The following is a 21185-nucleotide window of genomic DNA, read 5'->3' as shown; positions in this document are numbered from 1 at the left end:
AGATGGAACTCGTTCAAGACTCATCTTTCATTTTGATTTATGCTTTAGTGTTTATCAAAATTTGACAGAACATACTTGTATAATAATTAATATATTAATGCAATGGATGATATTGTTGCTTGTTTACTACTTTTCATTGTTGTGATATTGTACATGACGTCCTCCGCCCCAGAACGTTTCCGCCGTTCTTGGTTTTGGGGTGTGACAATGTTCGCCCTCAAGATTTGGCGTCACTATCTGTATGGGGTCCGGTGTACCATATACACGAATCACAAGAGCCTGAAGTACTTGATGGATCAGCCCAATCTGAATATGCGACAGAGAAGATGGTTGGACGTGGTAAAGGATTATGACTGCGAGATCCTGTACCATCCGGGCGAGGCTAATGTTGTAGCCGATGCCTTGAGTCGTAGGGCGGAGAGAGCCCCGATGCGAGAGGTTTGCTTGAGATTGACAGTGATGACTCCGGTGTTGGACACCATTCGTGGGGACCAGGTTGAGGCTGTGAGACCAGAGAACTGTAAGAGATAAAGGATTATTGGGCAAGTATCAGAGTTCGTCACCGATAGCCGGGGGCTTATGACATTTCAGGGTCGGATTTGGGTACCGTTTGTGGGTGGAACGCGTACCATTTTGATGAAGGAGGCGCACCTATCGAGGTTCTCGATCCATCCCGGGGCCACTAAGATGTATTTGGACCTGAAGAGAGAATATTGGTGGCCCTGTATGAAGAGGGATGTCGCGTGGTTTGTAGAGAGATGCTTAACCTGTCGTTGGGTTAAGGCCGAGCACCAGCATCCCCATGGTAAGCTGCAGCCATTAGAGATTCCCGAGTGGAAGTGGGAACATATTACCATGGATTTTATCACCAAATTTCCAAGGACTGCGAGGGGCGTCGATGCAATTTGGGTGATTGTAGACATGTTGACGAAGAGCGCTCATTTCCTTGCTATAAGTGAGAGCTCTTCCGCTGAGAGGTTGGCAGAGATGTACGTGAGGGAGGTGGTATCGCGACATGGAGTGCCAATCTCGATTGTCTCAGATCGAGATGTGCGTTTCACTTCCAGATTCTGGAAGAAATTTCATCAGGAATTGGGTACGAGGCTGCATCTTAGTACTGCATACCACCCACAGACTGACGGGCAGAGTGAGTGGACGATTCAGACGCTCGAGGACATGCTCCGAGCATGTGTGTTGGATTTCGGCGAGAGTTGGGACATGTATTTGCCCTTGGTAGAGTTTTCCTACAACAACACCCATCATTCGAGAATTAGTATGCCACCCTTTGAGCTGTTGTATGGGAGGAGGTGTCGGACCCCCATTTGCTGGGGAGAGGTAGGGCAACGTGTGATGGGTAGTACGGAGATCATGCTTCAGACAACAGAGCAGATATAGCAGGTCAGACAGAGATTATTGACCGCTCAGAGTCGCTAGAAGAGTTATGCGGACAGGCGCCAGTCCGAGCTCGAATTTCAGGTCGGCGACTTCGTGCTCCTGAATGTCTCTCCTTGGAAAGGAGTGATCCGATTCAAGAAGAGGGGCAAGCTGGGGCCCCGATATATTGGACCTTTCAGGATGATCGCGAGAGTAGGCAGGGTAGCCTACCGCTTAGAGCTGCCTGCAAAGTTGAGTCAGATTCACGATACTTTCCACGTGTCCTAGTTGAGGAAGTGTATCGCTGATGAGTTGGCACTGGTTCCATTAGAGGATATCCAGGTGGATTCGGGTCTGAATTATATCGAGAAGCTGATTGCGATTCGAGATCGGAGGGTAAAGGTTCTAAGGAACAAGGAAGTGCCTCTGGTTCAGGTCCAGTGGCGGCATAGAAAAGGATCCGAGCTGACATGGGAAGTGGAGTCGGAGATGATTGAGCAATACCCCGAGCTGTTTCCAGCGCAAGACTTCGAGGGCGAAGTCTGATTCTAGTGGGGGAGAATTATAACATCCAAAGTTTTGGGTATGATTCAATTTTAATTATTTATTCAAGTTAGAGGAGGGACTCGACGAGTTGGTGCCACGACTCGTCGAGTAGGTGAGGAAGCTTCCGCGAATCCCTACGACCAGACTCAACGAGCCGGGCTTATGACTCGCCGAGTCTGCACTGGTAATTGAAACCCTAATTCTCGGGTTTTGGGGCCTATTTAAGGGCACTCATAGCCTCCCATTGCGGCTACCAGTCCGTTGAGAGAAACCCTAAGTGAGCTAAATCATTTGTGAGGAAGGAGAGGCCATATTTGATCTTTCTATTTTTGGTTTAGCAAGGAGAAGGTGATCAAGATCAAGAGGAGGATGAAGGAGGTACTATTTAGAGGGATTCTGAGTTCAGGAGTGCTTATTTGAGGTATAATCTCGACCCACCTTCTGTTTTGGTGATTGTTTATAGAGTTAGGGTTTTCTAGACCCTTTGGTAGATGGTTTTGTTGAGTATATGGTTCCTTTTCGTATTATGGTCTTGGATCTGGATCCATAGAGGTCCAGGGACCTTACTCCTTTGAGCTTTATGAGGATTGTTGGTGAATATGAACTTAGGATGCCATATTAGAGGTCATTTCTTCAAATAGAACCTTGGAGCTTTTGCATGGGCATCAACCTTCGAACTTTACGTGATTATGGAGTCTAGAAAGGATAGATCTATTGAGTAGAGCATCAGATCTGACCTCAGGAAGCTATTTGAAGTTGAGCATGGATTGGACTCGCCAAGTGCATGAACAGACTCGACGAGTCGAGTCGAGTTGTCCCGAGACTATAAATCTAGAGAGCGACCCGCCGAGTTAAGTGAGTGACTCGGTGAGCCAAAAGAGAATCAGAGGAGTAGAGTTCACGACTGGACTCGCCGAGTCGTTGAGACAACTCGACGAGTCTGGTCAAGGTTGATCGTTGACTTTTAGGGTTTTGGTCAACAATTGTTCTGTAGGATCAGGAAGGGGTAAAATGGTCTTTTACCCTTCTTAAGGATAGTAGAAAGGGGTGTAGTATAGCCTTGAGAACCATTAATGATTGAAATGATTACTTTATGTGATTAGGCGGGGCTAGGTCGTTGTTCCAAGGTTTAGAGATACCGAGTTGTGATTTTCTGAGACATTCCCGAGGTGAGTCTTCTCACTATACATTACCTAGTGTGGTAACCATGAGTAGACCGTAGGGTCTTATATGTTATGTGTTATTTGTGTATATGTGTTGTGATATATGTATGCTATGTGAAATAGACCGGACCGGAGGGTCCAATGACATAGACCGGGCTGGAGGGTCCAACGAGACAGACCGGGTCGGAGGGCCTAACGATATGGAACTGGAGGGTTCCACTGAGACACATCGACCAGAGGGTCATATTGTGGCCTTGAGTGGCGTATGTGCTGTATGTGGTATTTTAGGGAAACTCACTAAGCATTTATGCTTACCGTGTTGTGTGAAATGTGTTTCAGGTACCAGCGAGGATCGCGGGAAGGCGCCAGCTTGATTGTACACATTGTGGGAGTATTTTGATGAGATTCTGGGGAAATGTTTTGGATACTTATATTTTGAGATGGATGTTTATGATTTGAGATACATTTTGATTTTTATAATAAATTATTATGTTTTTGAAAAGTGAAAAATTGGTTGAATTTTTACGGTGTTACATATATATATTATGACAGAATACATAGATTTTATTATGTCAGAATTCTGACAGAATACATAGAATACATTCAAAAGTATCGTATTTACTACTAATATAATTTAGATTCCAAATATACAATAACGATGGACAATTGAAATTGGATTTCAAAATCACAAATCAAACCAAAATAATACACATTCAAATTAAATACATTTTTAAACAATTAAATAAAACATGTGTTGCTAGTAATTCTGACAGAATGCATACCACAAGGTTAAATTCTTTAGATTCTCTTTCAGACATTTCAATAAAAATTTATTAGGCATTATCATCAAACAAGCCAAAATTCATCTAAAACAATTAATGATGTTAGAATAATAATGTGGGTGCTAGGTGTATATCAACAAAGACCATGATCCTTATAAATAAACAAAGAAATCATCAAAAAAATGTTAAAAACCAATATACGTATAACATATGCAATACAATCATGCAAAATCTCAAGAATGTTGGTTGAGTTGGACAATTCATCAAACACTTGGTGTGCAAAACTAAAATACTATTCCAAATAATAAACAATTGGTGGGTGCTAGGTGTGTATTAGCAAACTAACAAGGGAACATCCAATTTGGTTCTTTAAACAAAGATCAAAGGGTGCCACTGGCCTTACACGAAGGATTCCCCTATTGGCAATTGAAATCATATGAACCAGTTGCTTGTAAGTGTCTGTTCTAAGAATGGTGTAAGGCACAATGGTACTAAGCTTTGTGGTGCTATTTGAAACATCAATGAATCTTCCCTTAACTACAACCGATTTGACACCAATAAAATAACCAAAAGAATTAGGATAACTGAGTAATGGAATATAAGAGAGAAGACTTCGAAGATTGACATCTGAGTTGGGAAGAAGATAATATGGCCCGTTCCCACTGAACATAACCCCATGAGCAGACAAGGATCTAGGCAAACATAAACCAAATATTTTTGTGAAAGGTTGAAATTGATAAGCTGGAAATGCATACCAAGATGTGGAAAAAGCCATTACACCAGTAACGTTTGCTTGGAATGACTCAAACATAGTTAATGGAGCAGATAATGTTTTTGTCATTAGAGGAAGAAAGAGCCGATGGAGGAAGAAGCCAATGTTATGTAGATGCAAATAAACGAAAGGGGTTATTCTTAGGGTTTTATAATACTGATTTTCTTTCCTTAATTGTAGGATTAAATTAAATGGCCTCATTAATTGTAAATACAAAAAACCAATAATACCCTTATTTGATTTAACTAATTATTTAATATTTACTGATTTGCCATTGGTGCACACATGTACACAATGGTTGCTAGAAACATTTAAACCTAGCTCTCTCTCTCTCTCTCCCTATATATATATATATATATATATATATATATATATATATATATATATATATATATAGAGAGAGAGAGAGAGAGAAAGAGAGACAGACAGTGGCTGAGGCAGTACGGGGGCTCCTGGGTGCTTTGCCCCCCCCCCCCCCCCCAAATCTCATTCCAAATTGCAGCTATATGTTGTTGATAAGATAAGCATGGTAAACTCTTAGCCTACAATCCCACATGGATTAATTGATAATGCTTGAGCCCTCTCAGTTATTTTTAAAAAAATAATTATTATTATTAGTATGCAAATATAAAACAACTATGTGTAAAACATGTGTATTACAATGGATTGATTAAAAAAATTAAAATCAAAGCGTAAACAATAAGTATTTTAAATAAAATTTTGAAATAAAAAATAAAGAAATGTATTAATTACAATTTACTATTACGTTTATTGTATTTATTATATTTAATACTTTACAAATATAAGTATATAAGTATTATGTGTCACTTTTTAATTTTAAAATTTAAAAAGAAACCTAGAAATTGACGTATGCACATTATTCACTTAGATGTTATGGAAGGGATAAATCGATTGGGAGTGACTAATATAATGACACGTAGCAAAATTACTTTCATATATTAGATTAGGGGATTGTTCATTACTATGCATTAACCCACAAAAATGCATCAAATCTTGTATTCTTATATAGTACAAGTATACCAACAATTAGCACAACCTGTACCAATTCATCATTACTATGCATCATTTAACCCACACAAATGCATTAAATCATGTACGGTACAAGTATACAAGCAATTAACACAACCTATACCAATTCATCATTCTTATTGGATGTGTTGATGTTTTGGTTTTGCCTTTTGGGTCAGACTTTCCATCAGTGATAAATGTTGTTGAACTATTTAATTGAATTTGTCATTCTATCTAATAGAAGGTGCTTCCTCCTTCATCCATCACTTCCATTTATATGTTTTTGTTTTTTCTTGTTAGACAAAAAGCTTTTGATTACTTTCAATTAAATGTTTGTTGTGTTAATTTTATGCGACATTTTCGTGATTTTGACTGTTACTGATTTAATAAATCTACGAGAGTAAACTTTTTGGTCAAGTGATGGACAATTGTGATAATTAGTAGTAGAAAGTTGCTAATTTGAGGAATGCATGAAAGGTGTTCGACGAAATTTCTAAGAGAAGTGTGATTTAGATTTCCACATGGTTCATAATCATTGCAATTTAATATCAGTTTTTGCTTAGTTTGCATTATGGAAAGATACATCTTTGTTAATGAATGGATATTAGTTGCCAGAACTAATAACCCAAAAAAATCATATCATTTTGATGCAAACAGTTGATCTTTGTAGGGAAAATGATCAACTGTTTAATCCAATTCTATAAACAAGAATGAAGATAACCACCTTGCTCGAGCTGAAACTTCAAGTTGAAAGTTAATTCAATGATGCCAATGCCTAGAAAGTATTTTCCTTATGCTTTTTACTCCTTTTCACATAATCTAATCAGATGAACTGATATTGCACCATTTATAGTTACTTTGCATCAATTTCTTTCTATGTAGTTTAAAAAGTTCTGCTTGTATTTGTAATGACCCTAAGCATCATAACATTAATGAAATAATGAGTGACATAATGAACACACATCCATAATTAACAATTTAACATATAGATTAGTATATTGATCCCACTGTATAGATCTCGTGTTATAGTTTATTATTCCTTATATTACATGAAAAGTTTTCATACATTTTGAACAATACGCCCATACTCACCAAGTGCCCATATTGGGAAAATATTTCTATATGATGAATAATTGAGGTTACAGTTCTTCATGAATACTCCTGTGATTTCCTGTAATTTACAGAAAATATGTTTAAAAGGCTTCAATCATTTGAAAATATAAATTGCAAAATAATTGTGAAGTTCAAGAATAAAAATCATCGATAAGAAACCTGTTGAGGAAAGTCTCCTTCTTCCATTTGTGAATTGATGAGAAGTCGTATTCCATTAGTTATTGGTGTAGGATCAATTTCAGCCTAACAATAATAAAAAATGATATATAATGAATTGATGAAAAATAAGTCAATAATGGCTTTCATCTATAGAGAAGAAAGTTCAAGTTTTGATGTATTTTATATCATGAAAATTAAGTCAATATTAGTCATAGCATGAGTAATAAACCTGTCCAGCTTTAATAAGTGATATCAAAGCCCAAGATGTATGTACTAAATTCGACCGGTTTCCCTCTAAATTCGTATACACCTATACAAAGTGTAGAAAAAGGAAAATTTTAGAACATTTCGATCTTTAATGAAGAAAACCATATATAGATGATTTCATATTACCTTGTTTGAGCTTGAAAGATAACTCTCTCCCCATCCACCATCTGGAAGTTGTTTGGATAAGAGAAATTTGCAAGCTTTTTGAAGGGTGGGACTGTTATGATAGTTCTTCCCACAAGCTACTAGTGCATCTACTGCAAACCATGTCCCATAGGTGTAGCAAATTCCCCAACAACCATACCTACACAAATTTCAGTCATATAAATAATGTTTCTTCTACTCATAAAAGTAATTTAAGGGCCTATTTGGAAGGATTGAGTGAAATCATAAGAGAATATGTGAACAATGTAATGGAAGGAACAAGTTAATGTAATGGATCATTACATTTTATTGTCATGTTTGGTTGGTTGGAAAGAATAGAATGATTGATTTATTCAAACAAGTTATTTGTTATGTATTAATAGAAAGCTAAATGAAATTAAAGTGATAAATAAAGAAAAAAAATGTTATTTTATAAAAACTGACTTTAATTAAATAAATTGCATATAATACAAAATTTTGAAGGTGGTCAACCAAAGTAGTACACAACATACCATGAGCCATCACTTTCTTGTATGTCTTCGACGTACTTCACTGCTTTTGAAATACAATATTCGATCTCCTTGGTTCTATGTCCAGGGTGCAACTTCTTGAAGAGTGTCAAACCTTGGACTGCAGATGAAGTGCATTCCACATACCTAAAAAACATAACATATACTTCTTAAAACTAGAACAACAAAATATAATAATCACACTAAGTGGTTAAGGATAAAATCTTACTCTCGTTCGATCAACACATCTTCAAAAAATTCAGTCGGATTGAATTTCTGAAATCCATATTAAACATAGACGAATGTTATCAAAACTTTTTAATCCTTTTTTTTCTTGAGGTGATATATAGTTTCAAATGGCAGAAATGTATATGTACCTCCAACCAAGCATATGCCCTTTGTGGTTCCCAAGCTGGAAATCCACCATTTTCACTCTAAATTTCAATTTAAAGAACACTAAATCAGTGTGAGAATATTCAATATAATAACATATACCAAAATAAAATTTGTCAACCCCAAGTATGTACATAACACTCTTGCCCGCATACCTGTAATGAAAGAATAACATTGACAGCATCGTAGAGACGCTCGGTTTCAAGTTTTTCGCCTACAAGTTCTGGGCTCATTTGGGAGTACAAAAGTGCAACCTATAAAAGGCTTGATTATAAAAATAAAACAAAAAATTCCAATACAATTTTTTAAACTTTTAGAAGTTGACACAATTAAATAATAAATATAGACCTTTAAGCCTTCCGCTGTACAATCAGAAACTTGCCAACCATGGTCTTGTATGGAAAACGTCCATGCACCTTTAGAAGTGTGTCTATACATTTTACTAAAATCTCCAGGGGGGTTATCACGAACCTAAAATGAAAATATACACAATTTCTTTTTAGTTTTGTCAGGCAAATTTCAGAAAACCCCTTATATGTTCAATATTTTATCTAAAAAGCCATTAAGTTTTTTGGTTTATTTATTTTTACTTTTTAGTTTTTTTAGTCATTTAAGCCATTAATATCTACTAAAATCAGTCATCAAGTTACAAATATTTACATTGACACAAATCACAATCAAAACCAATTGAAAAAATAGTCTAGTACAAAACAGCCAACATTTCACTCTAGGGCTATGTTTGGTAGACTAGCTAAAAAGTTAGTTGCTAGCTGGAAAATTAGTTGATAACTAAGAAGCTAGTTGATAAAAAATGATGTTTGATAAAACTAATTGATAAACTAGCTGGAAGATATAAAATGATATAAAAATGTATTTTAGAATAATGAGTTTCTTATAATTAATTAATGGTATATTTCGAAGAATTGTAGAAAGACTTTTGAAAAGCTAGACAAATTATATTTTTAAAAAGTTAGCTTATAAACTACCTTTTGGTTTGTCATACATGACAACTTAGTTGTGGCGCGCAAAATGGGTAGGTAAATAATGCTAAATGAAAAAAAAAATCAAATTACCAGTGTTTTTTCTACAAAAAAAAAAAGAAAAGAAAAAAAAAACACTTTTGGAATGTTTTTCAAGTAAAAAGCTGAAAATGTGTAAGGGCATTTTTTTGATTTTCTCTCAAGTTTCTTTCTAGATTTTGCTTATGCTTAAAAGTTTTCTGCCAATTACCTGTGATGCTTTTACAAACTCGTGTGCTTTTTTAAGAGTCTGGCCGTACTCCTCTACTAGATTACTTGAAAAAATGGCTTGAATAGCAAAGGCTGCATCCCACATTTGACATCCAAAACTCTACAAAAAAAATGCATATTTAACATATAGATAATATATTCAGAGGAAAAATAAAAACGAACCTGACCAAAGAATACTATGTTAATTAGTATGAAAATACCTGCATCTTCATCCCATCCTCAGCAACCCAAAAGTAATCAGGAATTCTTGCAAGATGACGCTTATATGCATCACTATTTGGATCTTCCACCCATGTTGCAATCAAGCATAATACCTTGTAAAATGATTTCCATGTGTTACAAGTGTGAAAGTAACTCTAGTAAGAGTGCTTATATTGAAAACTTAATACCTTTTCCACACATCCAATGCAAAGATATCTACTACTCTTATCTTCATAGTGAACATGCTCCATTGCAACTTTTTGTGCCTTTTCTCGTAGTGTGGAAAATGGCCGACGAGTTAAGATAGGTTCAACAACATTATGAAGTGTGGCCCATACCATATCTTGAACAAAAGGGTGTGGATAATACAGATCTTCCTGAATTTTGACATAATCCATACATGATGTTTTGTATACTTTTGGAAATTTGCAAAGTGTTTTAAATTCAAGATAGACTAACGAACCTTTGCACAAGTATTTCGTGCTTTATTCCAATTAATTTCATCATAAGGGTTCGTATAAAGCTCTTGCCTTAGTGAGTGAACCAACTTTGTTATTCTTCCCACAAATCTTTTGCCATATAAGTACGACATGGGCATGTACACTAAGCGACAGTAACACAACATTTTGCCTGTGTTTTGTACAATAAGACATTATTTAACAAATTTTTGCATAACTCTTTGATAAAACACAAATATTGAAAGCTTTAATGCGTTTTATCATAAGTTGACACTGTATGAGTTAAGCTTAATAATAAGATTGTAATATTCAGCTTTGGTGACATAAAACAATGTCGAGTGACTAATGTGTACATAATATGGAGGTGGGGGATCCTTTTTAATAGTTTCCGCTCAACATAAAATTAAGAGTAAATTACATATTTTCTCCCTATGTTTTACTCAAAATTGCAACTTCAGTCCAAGTTTTGAAAAATTCCCACTGCTGTTCTTTAAGTTCACATTTCGTTATTACGGTCCCATAGCAAGTTGTATCTGAATTTTGAAGTCATTTTATACAGTCTAAGGACTATATCCGCAACGAAATGAAAACGTAAGCACCATTTGAAATTTTGGATTGAACTTGTGATTTGTGGTAAAACAAAATAACCAAATTTGTAATTAACTCGAAAATTAACCTAGAATTAGGTCAAATGAGTAAAAGAAAACCAACCTGGATGAACCGGGAAAAACTTAGGGAGCAGCCAAAATTCGGGTGGCATGGGATTACAGCCTCCCCACTCATATACTCCAAGTATCTACAAAAGACATTGTACTTATTTTATTTCATTTTACTTTTATCTATTGCAATAAATGCACACAAAATGTTAGTGTACCCAACATCGATGTCACATGGTTTTATAAATGTCTTTATATGTGGAGTCCCATATTAACTCTGAAAACATCTTCTTTTAGGAAGAAGAAGACTCCGACATATGTAGACACTTATAGGACTGTATTGCACAGATGATGTGATGACACAAAGTTTGTATGTTAATTTTTCATGTATACAGACCGTGAGCCAAAACTTTCCCCACGAAGGAATCCCAACTGCACCACCATGGTCAAGGATCCATTTACGGCCTTTAACCACTGCCATGTCCTCTGCAACACTGTTGCCTTCTTCTCCAAGCATTCTCAATGTAATGTAACTAAGTACTGATCCAAACATTGTGCTGTGTCCCTCTATATGTAATCCCCAGCCTCCATCTTCATTCTTAAATCAACAATCACCCCGAAAAAAAAATATATGAATTGTCACATATATTAGAAAAAAATAGATGAATTAATCTTGGTAATATATGTATACCTGATGATTGTATATGTAGCGTTTGATTTCTAGCTGATGTGCAGGTGTTAGAATATCATTCATGGCTCCAGTCACATACAGTGCTATCACCTGTGTCAATAAACATATTACTAAACCATGTAAAAAAAAACAGCCTTAAATATGGAGTGTTAATGGTTAAATTGGTAGTTATTGAGAGAATAGATTTAAATTTTGTCTAATTTTTAAAGAAAAAATGACTGAATTTGTTTTTTTTTTCTTTAAAAAGATAATAATTAATTAGTTAATTACCAGTGGAGGAAGGAAGAACAAAGGCCCAGCAGACTCAGCAGGCCAATGGCCATCATGGGCTTGAATAGTAGAGTAGAAGCTAATGGCTCTTCGGAGTGTAGTTGTAACAGCGTCATTTGATACTTCTTCTGTTTCATTCAATTTTATTGCTTTCGGTATTTTATTTTCATCTATTGCATTCTCCTTTCTTAGCTGTCAGTTCACAAAACAACATACTTTTAAGTTTGTAACAAAAAGTAGAAGATTTTGCGAAATGAAGAGTCGGATAAAAAGTTAAATCATATATTTTTTTAACAGGGCATGATAATTGAAATATTAAATTGACATAGTAATACTTACTCTTTTTTTTTTTTTTTTTTTTTTTTATTTATTTATTTTTTTTATTTTTAAATTTGCCTAGTGGGTTGCTTACTTAAAAAATAGAAAAAAATAAACTAAAAATTACGAAAGAAGTTAAAATTATGTATTGTACATGGTCTCACCGGAAAACGCATTGTGGAAAAACAACGGTTATGAACGATAGTCGCTAATAACAATTTCTAACTTTCATTTATTAGGAATTTTTTTTGCTTATTTCTATAAAAAAATATTTACATATTATTTAAATATATTTTATTTATAAACATATTTTTTTAAAAGGAAGTAATTCATACATAAGAATTTTTCTCTATACACAACAATTTAAGTTTTATAAAATTATACAAGACAACATTTTAAATCACAAATTATTATGTATTAAAAAAAATCCTTGTATGTATGAATTTAAATAGTCTCGCTTACATACATCTTATTCTATTCATATATCTACCTATTTTGTTTCAAACAACAGGACATCAATCTAATAACCATATGAAAAAGACCTTTTGATAATTATAAGTATTCCTTGAAATTTCATTAAACTTTTTTTTTTTTCTGTTACACAATAAATATTAAGGTACAATAAATCATGGATATTAATTACTGATCGTTATTGGGCCTTTTGCGTATGGTTGACACGTATGGGTTACAATTATTTTTAAGTTATTGTTTGACAAAATGAAAAGTATAGGGTAACTAGGGGTTCGAAGAAATTAACTGTTTGTAATTTTGAACGAACAATCAACTTAAAACAAACAAATTTATATTCGATATTCAATGGTAACTGGATTACATCAGTTTCAATATTTCAATATCCATGTTGGATTAGTCGGATCTTGGATGAAAATCCATATTCAATTAGTGGGATCGATGCAATCCAACTGAATTCCAATTATCACTCAACTGGATATCTAACTAATATCCCATTATCGTCTAATTAGATCTATCTTGTTGTCGTCCAATTGATCAGTTCAATTATCACCCACTTGATTAATTCAATAATACTATCTAATAATATTATTGGACGCCTGGATGATCTGATTGAGAATTAAAAGTATCACAAATTGGATGAGAACTAGATAACCAACAGTAAATATTCACACAGATAAAATTGATCGAATCTATTATTTAAATAGATTGTTTCGGTTGATTTTAGTATATTTCAATTCATTGGACTGGATCGGACTACAATATCCAACATCCAATTGAAACATATCGGTTCCATAAAAAACATTAGATATCCAATGATAAGGACCCATAAGGTAACCAATTACTCGGATGAAAATGGTAACTATTTAAAATTTGTCAATAAGTTGGATTTATCCGTTTACTTTTTATTTAAAAAATAAAAAAGATTTAAAATAATAAAACACACTTTTAGTAAATAATTTAAATGCGTATAAACATTTCAATATATTTTAATTTTTTCTTTTTAGTTCATCTTAATTGACTCATTACATCCATATGCAATAAGATATAACGAATCTCAACCTCTCAAAATTCAGAAACTAAAATACATCAAATTATATCATTGTCACGAGGTTCTCCGAATGCAACACACCAATATTTATGAGGTGGAGGCAAACCACCCAACCATAACCATAAATACTAAAACGGGGTAGCTAACGTGTGTCATTTTTGTGAATAGACTCGGTTCCGATTGTGTGGATCTCTTAATTTCAAGGTGTTTTAGGATAAAGTTTCAAACTATTCGAGTCGGGTGCCATGATCAGTATGATCCATGCTTACCATGTTAGTATATGCATGATAATTATATTGATAAAATGGTCATGACTCTATATCATTAACTCGTAGCACACAACTAATCATAAAATAATGGTTGTTTAATAGTTATTGATTGAATCAGATCTGTTTGAGTCAGATTCAACATTTTATCAGACCGAGTAAGAGACATATATCATAGGTTGTAGGACTGAATCGTCGGATAAGAAACCTCACAAAGTCACTCGGTCTATTACCTAACTGGGTAAGAGAAATATCAAAGAGCCCTAAATGTTAATAATACGTACTTTTTCTTTTGTAAGTATGTCTAAAAAATTTTGCAATAGATAGAAAACCTATCGGACTTACTTGAGTACGCATTAACAAGTCGGCACTTTGTTTGAATTGAAAACGATTAAGTTTGAAGTGAAGACGCATCTTCTCGATCTCAGTACGTTCCTCTTCGGTTCCTGCATCCGGATCAAACTCCCAGTGTTGGCGGCCAACATGGTTGTTGGTGGTGGTCAGCCACTCATCATCACCACCTTCTGCTATTTTCAGCTTCCACATACTTTCTGCTTCAAAATTTCCTTAATCAGTAATCAGCATGCATGCACCATATTACTTATGTTTTGTAGAAATAACCACTAGTTGTTGCTTTTATCATTTTATCAACATGTTGCTAACAAGAAGAAAGCCAACAACGATTTGGTTTTCCTCGTACATACACATAAGAATAAACCTTAATTTATAACTAATATGGTAACCCTTGTAAACAAGATGAATTTGATTTATAACTAATATGCCAGCCCTACTGAACAAGATGAATATTGGGCAGTTTATATAGACAGGGGATGGGGTCATGGGGTAGGAGGAATTTTTTACTTTTTTATTAATTTTAATTTTTTCTTTTTGGGGGATGTGAAGGAACGTGAAGCATGATGCAAATGCATAGAGAGTGCAAAATGAGCATTCTGTGTACGAAATTTTTTGCAGATAAGCCATGTGACCGGTAGTACTCGATCATAAACCGCTTTGACATGCCACTTTCACCAAAATTATAACTTTTATTAAATCGCTTAACATATTATTATATACATCTAATTTAAAATGAAAAATGAACATAATAATTTATGGGTTTTAAAATTTGGTCACAACACTTTTCTATATCTGTAATTTTGGTATACAGAATTTTTGGGTTTTATGCTTGGCCGTCATAGCTTTTAATATTTGCTGTTTTGGTCCCTAGAGTTTTTATATTTCAAATTCTGACCACAATACTTTAGTATATTGGCAAGTTTGATTATTATTATTTTGTATATTGCCATGTTACGCTCCTAGACTTTTTGGATTACACACTTCGGCTATAATATTTTAGTATATTTCTAGGTTTGTTCCATGCACTTTCGTAGTTATGCAAGTACCCCCCCCCCCCCCCCCCCCCCCCCCCCCCGGAACAATCTCGATCACCTCCTCCCGGATGATCCCACTGACATGATCCTCTGATAACACTGGCCTATCCTGGCTGCCAACTCTTGATCCTGACCCTGATCTTTCTTAAGACGTATCGTAACCACCATTTTGGTAATTCACCAGAAAGATCTCTGATAATCCATATAATGACAGGGGACCAACTCCCTACCCAACCCTAGGGGTTGTGACTTCCTTGATACACGTATGGGTCATGTGCTTTCACAAGTACAGGCTCATACTACCTTCCACACATACCCATATTTGTTTCAAGCATCACCACAACACCCTAAGTGTATACATAATCTGGCAAGCGCTCAATCCTCACTCCTAGAGGAAGGCTAACTGTCTCACAACTGACCTACCGGTCTCACACAATCCATCCATCCATGAAACTTCCACCAACCCTGCAACACTAATGTATACTAGTCATACATAACGCTGGACCTCATAGACTTTCGAATATCCAATCCTACCCTAAGCTCCCAATAAAAAAAAGAACAGAACATAAGGCCAAATCAAACATTTTCAGGCTATAAGATCTTAATTATGCATAACCGTGATCATGGTTGTAGAAATCGTTAATCGGCTGCTAATCGGTGGACTAGCGATTAGAGATTAATCGGCTAGGCGGGGATTAATCGGGAGATTAATCGGTGACCATTAATTATTAAGAAAATTATTCAAAAAATTCTAAATCTAATATTGATCCTACAAAAAAAGCGATTAATCGGCGATTAGGGCCGATTATGTCCGATTAGAGCCGATTAGACCCGCATTTGACCTGCGTTGACTAAACCCGATTAGGTCCGGTTAGGCCTGATTAGGTCCGATTAATTCCGACTTTGACCTGTATTGACCAAGCCCGATTATAGTGACCGATTAATAATAAATCTCATCGGTGGAGGTCCGATTAGCGGTTAATCGGCCGATTAGACCGATTTCTGCAACACTGACCGTGATACATACACTAAGCAACTACAGTAATGTTGTCAATCTCATATAAGGAAACCCTAGGCTAACAGGCATCATGTAATCAAGCAATTCTATCATGCAATTCCTGAAGATCCCTAGCCTAGTACCAACATGCTGTTCTAACATATCACACAATCAAATAACTTAAATGGTATTTTGGGGTCTACTTACTGGCTCCGGCTGATTGTACACCCTGCATCCTCCTTTACTCATTTTGAAAACCATTTGAAAATCATTTTGAAAATCTTTTCCTTGATTTGAGACTGGAGTCACACGAGTGTTCCTACAATTCACTCAAACCAAGGCTCTGATACCAACTTGTAACACCCATAAAATTCAAGCCAATTTAAAACTTTTTAAACAATTCAAAAACCCATTAGTCATTACAAAATGTTTTCAATATAGTTTAATATCAGAGTATCCTAGAAACAAAGTCATAACAAGTGAGGAACTGTACGATCATGTCACAATCATGAATTTGAAGCCTTGTAAACATTTAACAATGATAACAAATGTAAACCAACAATGGGAAAGCATGTAAGATGCTTATTCATTAACAACAAAATTTCAATCAAACACTTCATACATGCACTGCAACTAGCCAACAAACAATTGGAAACCTTAGAAATCCTTGTTTAAGTCCATTTTGGATTAGGATTTCCTTATTGGGCCCAATGGACCAATAAGCTTCCAATTGGACTATCTTGGGCTTAGAACTCTTGAATGGGCTCTAATTGGACCCACTTTCATTTATTTTAATATTATGGGCCATATTGTGCCTAGAATGAAATAAAATATTTAAATGGACCATATTGGGCCATAATTAACCTAATTTAGCCCTAATAGGTCATAAAAATCATATTTATAATTATTTGGGCCAAACATCACTTAACATAACCATGAAATGGGCTTACGCATACAAGGCCCAATCCTTTTTCTTTTCCCCTCTCCATTCTCGGCCCAAGCCCAACCAAAGAAGGAGAGTTGACTTTTCCTATGCCACCTCACAATTATCCATAGGTTTCCCATGCACCATCTCATGTTTTCATGCAAATCAACTCAAAAACCTCTCTTCTCTCCTCTCTCTTTTGCTCTCGGCCGAACCCAAGCACACACACACACATTACACTCACAATTCTCTCAAGAAAAATCTCTCCACTCCTCTCCATATTTTTGAGATTAAGGAAGCTTTCAAGGAGATTTAACCCATAAACACATCATGTAAGGTAAGTTGATGTTAGATCCATAATCTAGCTATTTCCTTTCATTCAAAAATCATCTCTTAATTCATTCAAACTCATGATCTTGCACCTTAGAAGCATCTAGGTTCGAGATCCTCCAAGAAAGGTTGCTAGGATCGAATTTTTCTTCATCTTCTTCATCAAAAACCGAAACCACACTCAAGGTGAGTTTCATACCCCTTCCTTTTCGGTTTTTATGATTTTTATGGGGGAGAATACAAGAAAATGTGTAGATCTATGTGTAAATGTATGTTATGTGTGATTTGATGCATGTATGTGTGTGATATCATGTGTTTTGTGATGATTTTGTTAGCAAAAAGTGTGTAAAAACCGAGATCTAAGGCATGAGAAAGGAAATAAACATAACTTAGGTTATTATACACTAATCAAGTCAAAAAAATGGTTTATGAGGTTAAGATGAACATATCCTAACATAAAACACATTTTAGGGCTTAAAATGTCAAAAATATAAAACTTAGGGTACAAACCGACAAAATTATAATGTCTGGAGGGTCAAAAGGTTCCAAAAAGTTTCTATAATAATTTTTCTGAACAACAACATTTTTAAGGGACTTAAAGTGTAAATTTTGAACCTAATGGGCTAGATTTGGGCTTTTCGGCCGAATAAGCCTCAAAATGCGAGATTTATAAGTTTGAGGGGCTGAAAATGCAACTTTCTGTAAAACAGGGGTAATCAGCATAATAAAATGTTTTTAAGGTTCAAAAATGTTTTTCATTATCAAAAAGGACTAAAAATGCAAGCTTTTTAGATTTTGGGCTAAAACTGTAAAAGTCGTGAAAATGAGTCCTTAACCGAGAAACACTACTCTAGAGGGGCTGAAGCTGCCACTAAACAAACTTTGGGTTAAAAACGTGTGTTCATCAAATAAAGTATACCAAAGTGTCAATAAAGGTGTTTTAAGGACTAAAAATGAAATACTTTTATATAAAAGGACCAAAGGCGTTATTTTTATAAAAGGAAGGAAATGAAAAGGACCAAACTACATTTTCAAACAAAATAGATCAATAATACAAAATACAAACTCGCAACTATCGACAAAACGGAAAACAATTACACTTTCAACAATAAATATCGGTACAAAACAAATTGATTCGGTCTCGAATCAACAACAAAACAAAATCGTCAAACCAAAAGAATTTGTTAAACACGTGCTAACTATGATAACTCAATATACAAACTTTGGGCTTGGAAGTTTCAAATCATGCTTGTTGGGCCTTGCTAGCCCAATAACATGATCTTTGGGCCCGAAGGGAATATGCTTACGCGATATTGGGCCTTCTATGACCCAATTTCACGTAAAAGGACTTTCAATTGCTCTAATGTGTTATTGGGCCCTAATGGCCCATTAGTTCTACTAGCGAGGTCGAGAAGTCAAATGCGAGTGGAACTAAGTGCTTTTCGCATTCCTGATAGCCTGGAATAACTCATGGAAGTAAAAGGGGGCTTCGTACCCTCCTTTCTCCTCGGTTGACCGGCTTATGAGAAATCGAGTAAACAAATTCGTGGCGTTAATCAAGAGAAGTTAGGGTGTTTGGATTAAGTGAGTAGTATGGGAGACGCCTTAAGGATCGTTCGTAACCTGTGGTTATAAACTAGTCATTTTCAATAATGCGTGATTGTAACAACTCACAAACCCTAATTAATCCAATGTCACCTAGGTAATCAAAAACATTCGTCGTATCGGTATAACAATAAACAAGTCATGTAGTTTACGTATTGGGAAAACATTGGGTTTTCCCGGGGAGTTCAACATTTTCACTTGTGTGATGTATACAAAGTTCAACAATGATAAATGTTTTAAAAATCAACAAGCATATTTACGGATCTTCACACTTTTTATAAACAAACATTTTTTTTTACAGAAAATATCGGATTTTCTGGGTTTTTCAAACTTCACCAAATCATTTTACCATAACATTACTTATGAACTGTAGGTGTTAAGTTGTAAAAGTCGAATAGTGTCTTGTAATGATTCGCATTTTGTATGTATTTTACTAAGTCAATTTTAAATGCGAAGTGTAGCATGCGAAGTTTCAGTGTATTAGACTTAGTATACTTTTTGTAAGTTCCCTATAAATAGGGACTTAGGCTTGAAGTAGAAGATAGAGATCGAAACACGAAAAACTCTCTTCAGCTTATTCTGTAATCAGTTTTAATAAAACGAGATCTGATTAATATTTACTTCGTGTGTTCTTTATCATTCAAATCTATTGTTTCACATCTTAATTCTCGATAACAATTCACAACAATTGGTATCAGAGCAGGATTCAAACTGCTTAGATCTGATTTTCGTATAAGAATCAATTGCTTTTTGAGTTACAAATTTTACTCAAAATTTTCCGCGCAATTTTGGTTTTGAAAATCACTTTTGATCTTCAGATTTGAATTGATTCTGCATTTGAATTGTTAAGTCGAGTATTCGATTAGCGATTTTTGATCAATTCACTTGATCGATTTCTGAAATTCATCAAATTCTCAAGTTTTCTGAAATTTTTGTTTGTTCATCAATGGCGAACTTCAACATGAACACGATGACTTCTTTCTCTCATTTGCTTGGTTCTTCAACCAAAATTCCGATGTTGATTCCAGAATACTATGATCAGTGGAAGATTACTTAAATGGAATTGATGAAGAACTTTGGAATTGTATCGATGGAACAGTTCAAACTCTTGCAAATGTTCAACAAATTGGTTCATCCACTGGATCTCCTGATGTTGAAGATCAACGAAAACGTCTGAAGTATAACAAAAAGAGATGCATGAGGGAACTAAGAGGTGCTCTTCCTCCTGTGGTTTACAATTACATCCGTAGTTGTAAAACAACAAAAGACATCTGGAATACTCTAAAAGAGAAGTATCAAGGTAGCGAAAAGACGAAGATCAATTCTGTGAAGCAATGTCTGATTGAACTGAAGGAATTCAGACAGAAGGATGCAGAAACTCTCGAAAGTTACTATGATCGTCTGAATGAGCTTGTGTTTCGCTGCAATAGGTACGGTATCACTAGATCTATCATGGAATTCAATTTAACTTTCATAATGGGACTTCGCAAGGAGTGGCGAAGTGTGAGCATGATGATTAAGAATCAACAAAGTTTTGATTCAACCAAATTGAATGATCTCTACAATCAACTGAAAACACATGAATCTGAGGTCTCAGAAATGTATGAAGAATCAAAACTCGTTATTGGTGGTCCTTTGGCTCTAGTTTCAAAGGTATCTGAAAATGATGAAAAAGATGGATCAGATGATGAAGGATTTTTTATGAATTCCGATGATGAAGCTGTGGCATTCTATTCAAACAACAGAGTTAAAAAGTTTTTCAAAAAGCCTTTTAATCCAAAAGGGAAGATGAATGATGCAAAGAATGTTACCACAAGGACTGGAGGGGATGAGAGGAAAAAGATGGAGAAAATTGAGGAAAAACCGAAAAATGCGAATGAAGAGAAAAAGTTGAAAGGTGATCCAGGAATCTATTGTCATTATTGCAATGGTGCGAACCACTTCGCAGCTGACTGCATGTTGCGAAAGAGAGAAGAGAAGAAAGAAAAAGTCAAAGATGAGGCATACTATTCTGAGAAGATTGAAGAGTTACGTGCAAAGACCAAAGGAGTGTCATTGGT

General features: G+C 35.1%; 1 protein-coding gene across 1 annotated transcript; it reads right to left on the bottom strand.

The window, feature by feature from the left end:
* Positions 1-6633: 6633 nt before the first annotated feature.
* On the bottom strand, positions 6634-14684 carry LOC111880217 (lupeol synthase). Its single transcript, XM_023876626.3, has 18 exons — positions 14226-14684; positions 11778-11969; positions 11508-11597; positions 11214-11414; positions 10872-10956; positions 10166-10332; positions 9891-10079; positions 9702-9815; positions 9482-9601; positions 8600-8722; positions 8407-8505; positions 8236-8292; positions 8088-8134; positions 7862-8005; positions 7332-7509; positions 7168-7248; positions 6939-7022; positions 6634-6837 (listed from the first exon to the last, which is right to left on the bottom strand). Exons 1-18 carry the CDS (start codon positions 14424-14426, stop codon positions 6727-6729), a joined length of 2283 nt encoding a protein of 760 aa, XP_023732394.1. The 5' UTR covers positions 14427-14684; the 3' UTR covers positions 6634-6726.
* Positions 14685-21185: the final 6501 nt, after the last annotated feature.

This window comes from Lactuca sativa, chromosome 8, assembly GCF_002870075.4.
Source record: "Lactuca sativa cultivar Salinas chromosome 8, Lsat_Salinas_v11, whole genome shotgun sequence".
In the NCBI taxonomy this organism is placed as follows: Eukaryota; Viridiplantae; Streptophyta; class Magnoliopsida; order Asterales; family Asteraceae; genus Lactuca; species Lactuca sativa.
The sequence above is the reverse complement of the archived record's forward strand: the minus strand, read 5'-3'. Positions and strand labels throughout refer to the sequence as shown.

What these genes read in the sequence shown, in the direction of transcription:
- LOC111880217 (XM_023876626.3), bottom strand. Translation starts at nt 14,426, where the DNA reads ATGTGGAAGCTGAAAATAGCAGAAGGTGGTGATGATGAGTGGCTGACC. An exon ending in GCTACATATACAATCATCAG is followed by an intron (nt 11,415 to 11,507) that starts GTATACATATAT and finishes TGTTGATTTAAG; the next exon opens with AATGAAGATGGAGGCTGGGG. An exon ending in CACTTATTAAAGCTGGACAG is followed by an intron (nt 7,023 to 7,167) that starts GTTTATTACTCA and finishes TATTATTGTTAG; the next exon opens with GCTGAAATTGATCCTACACC.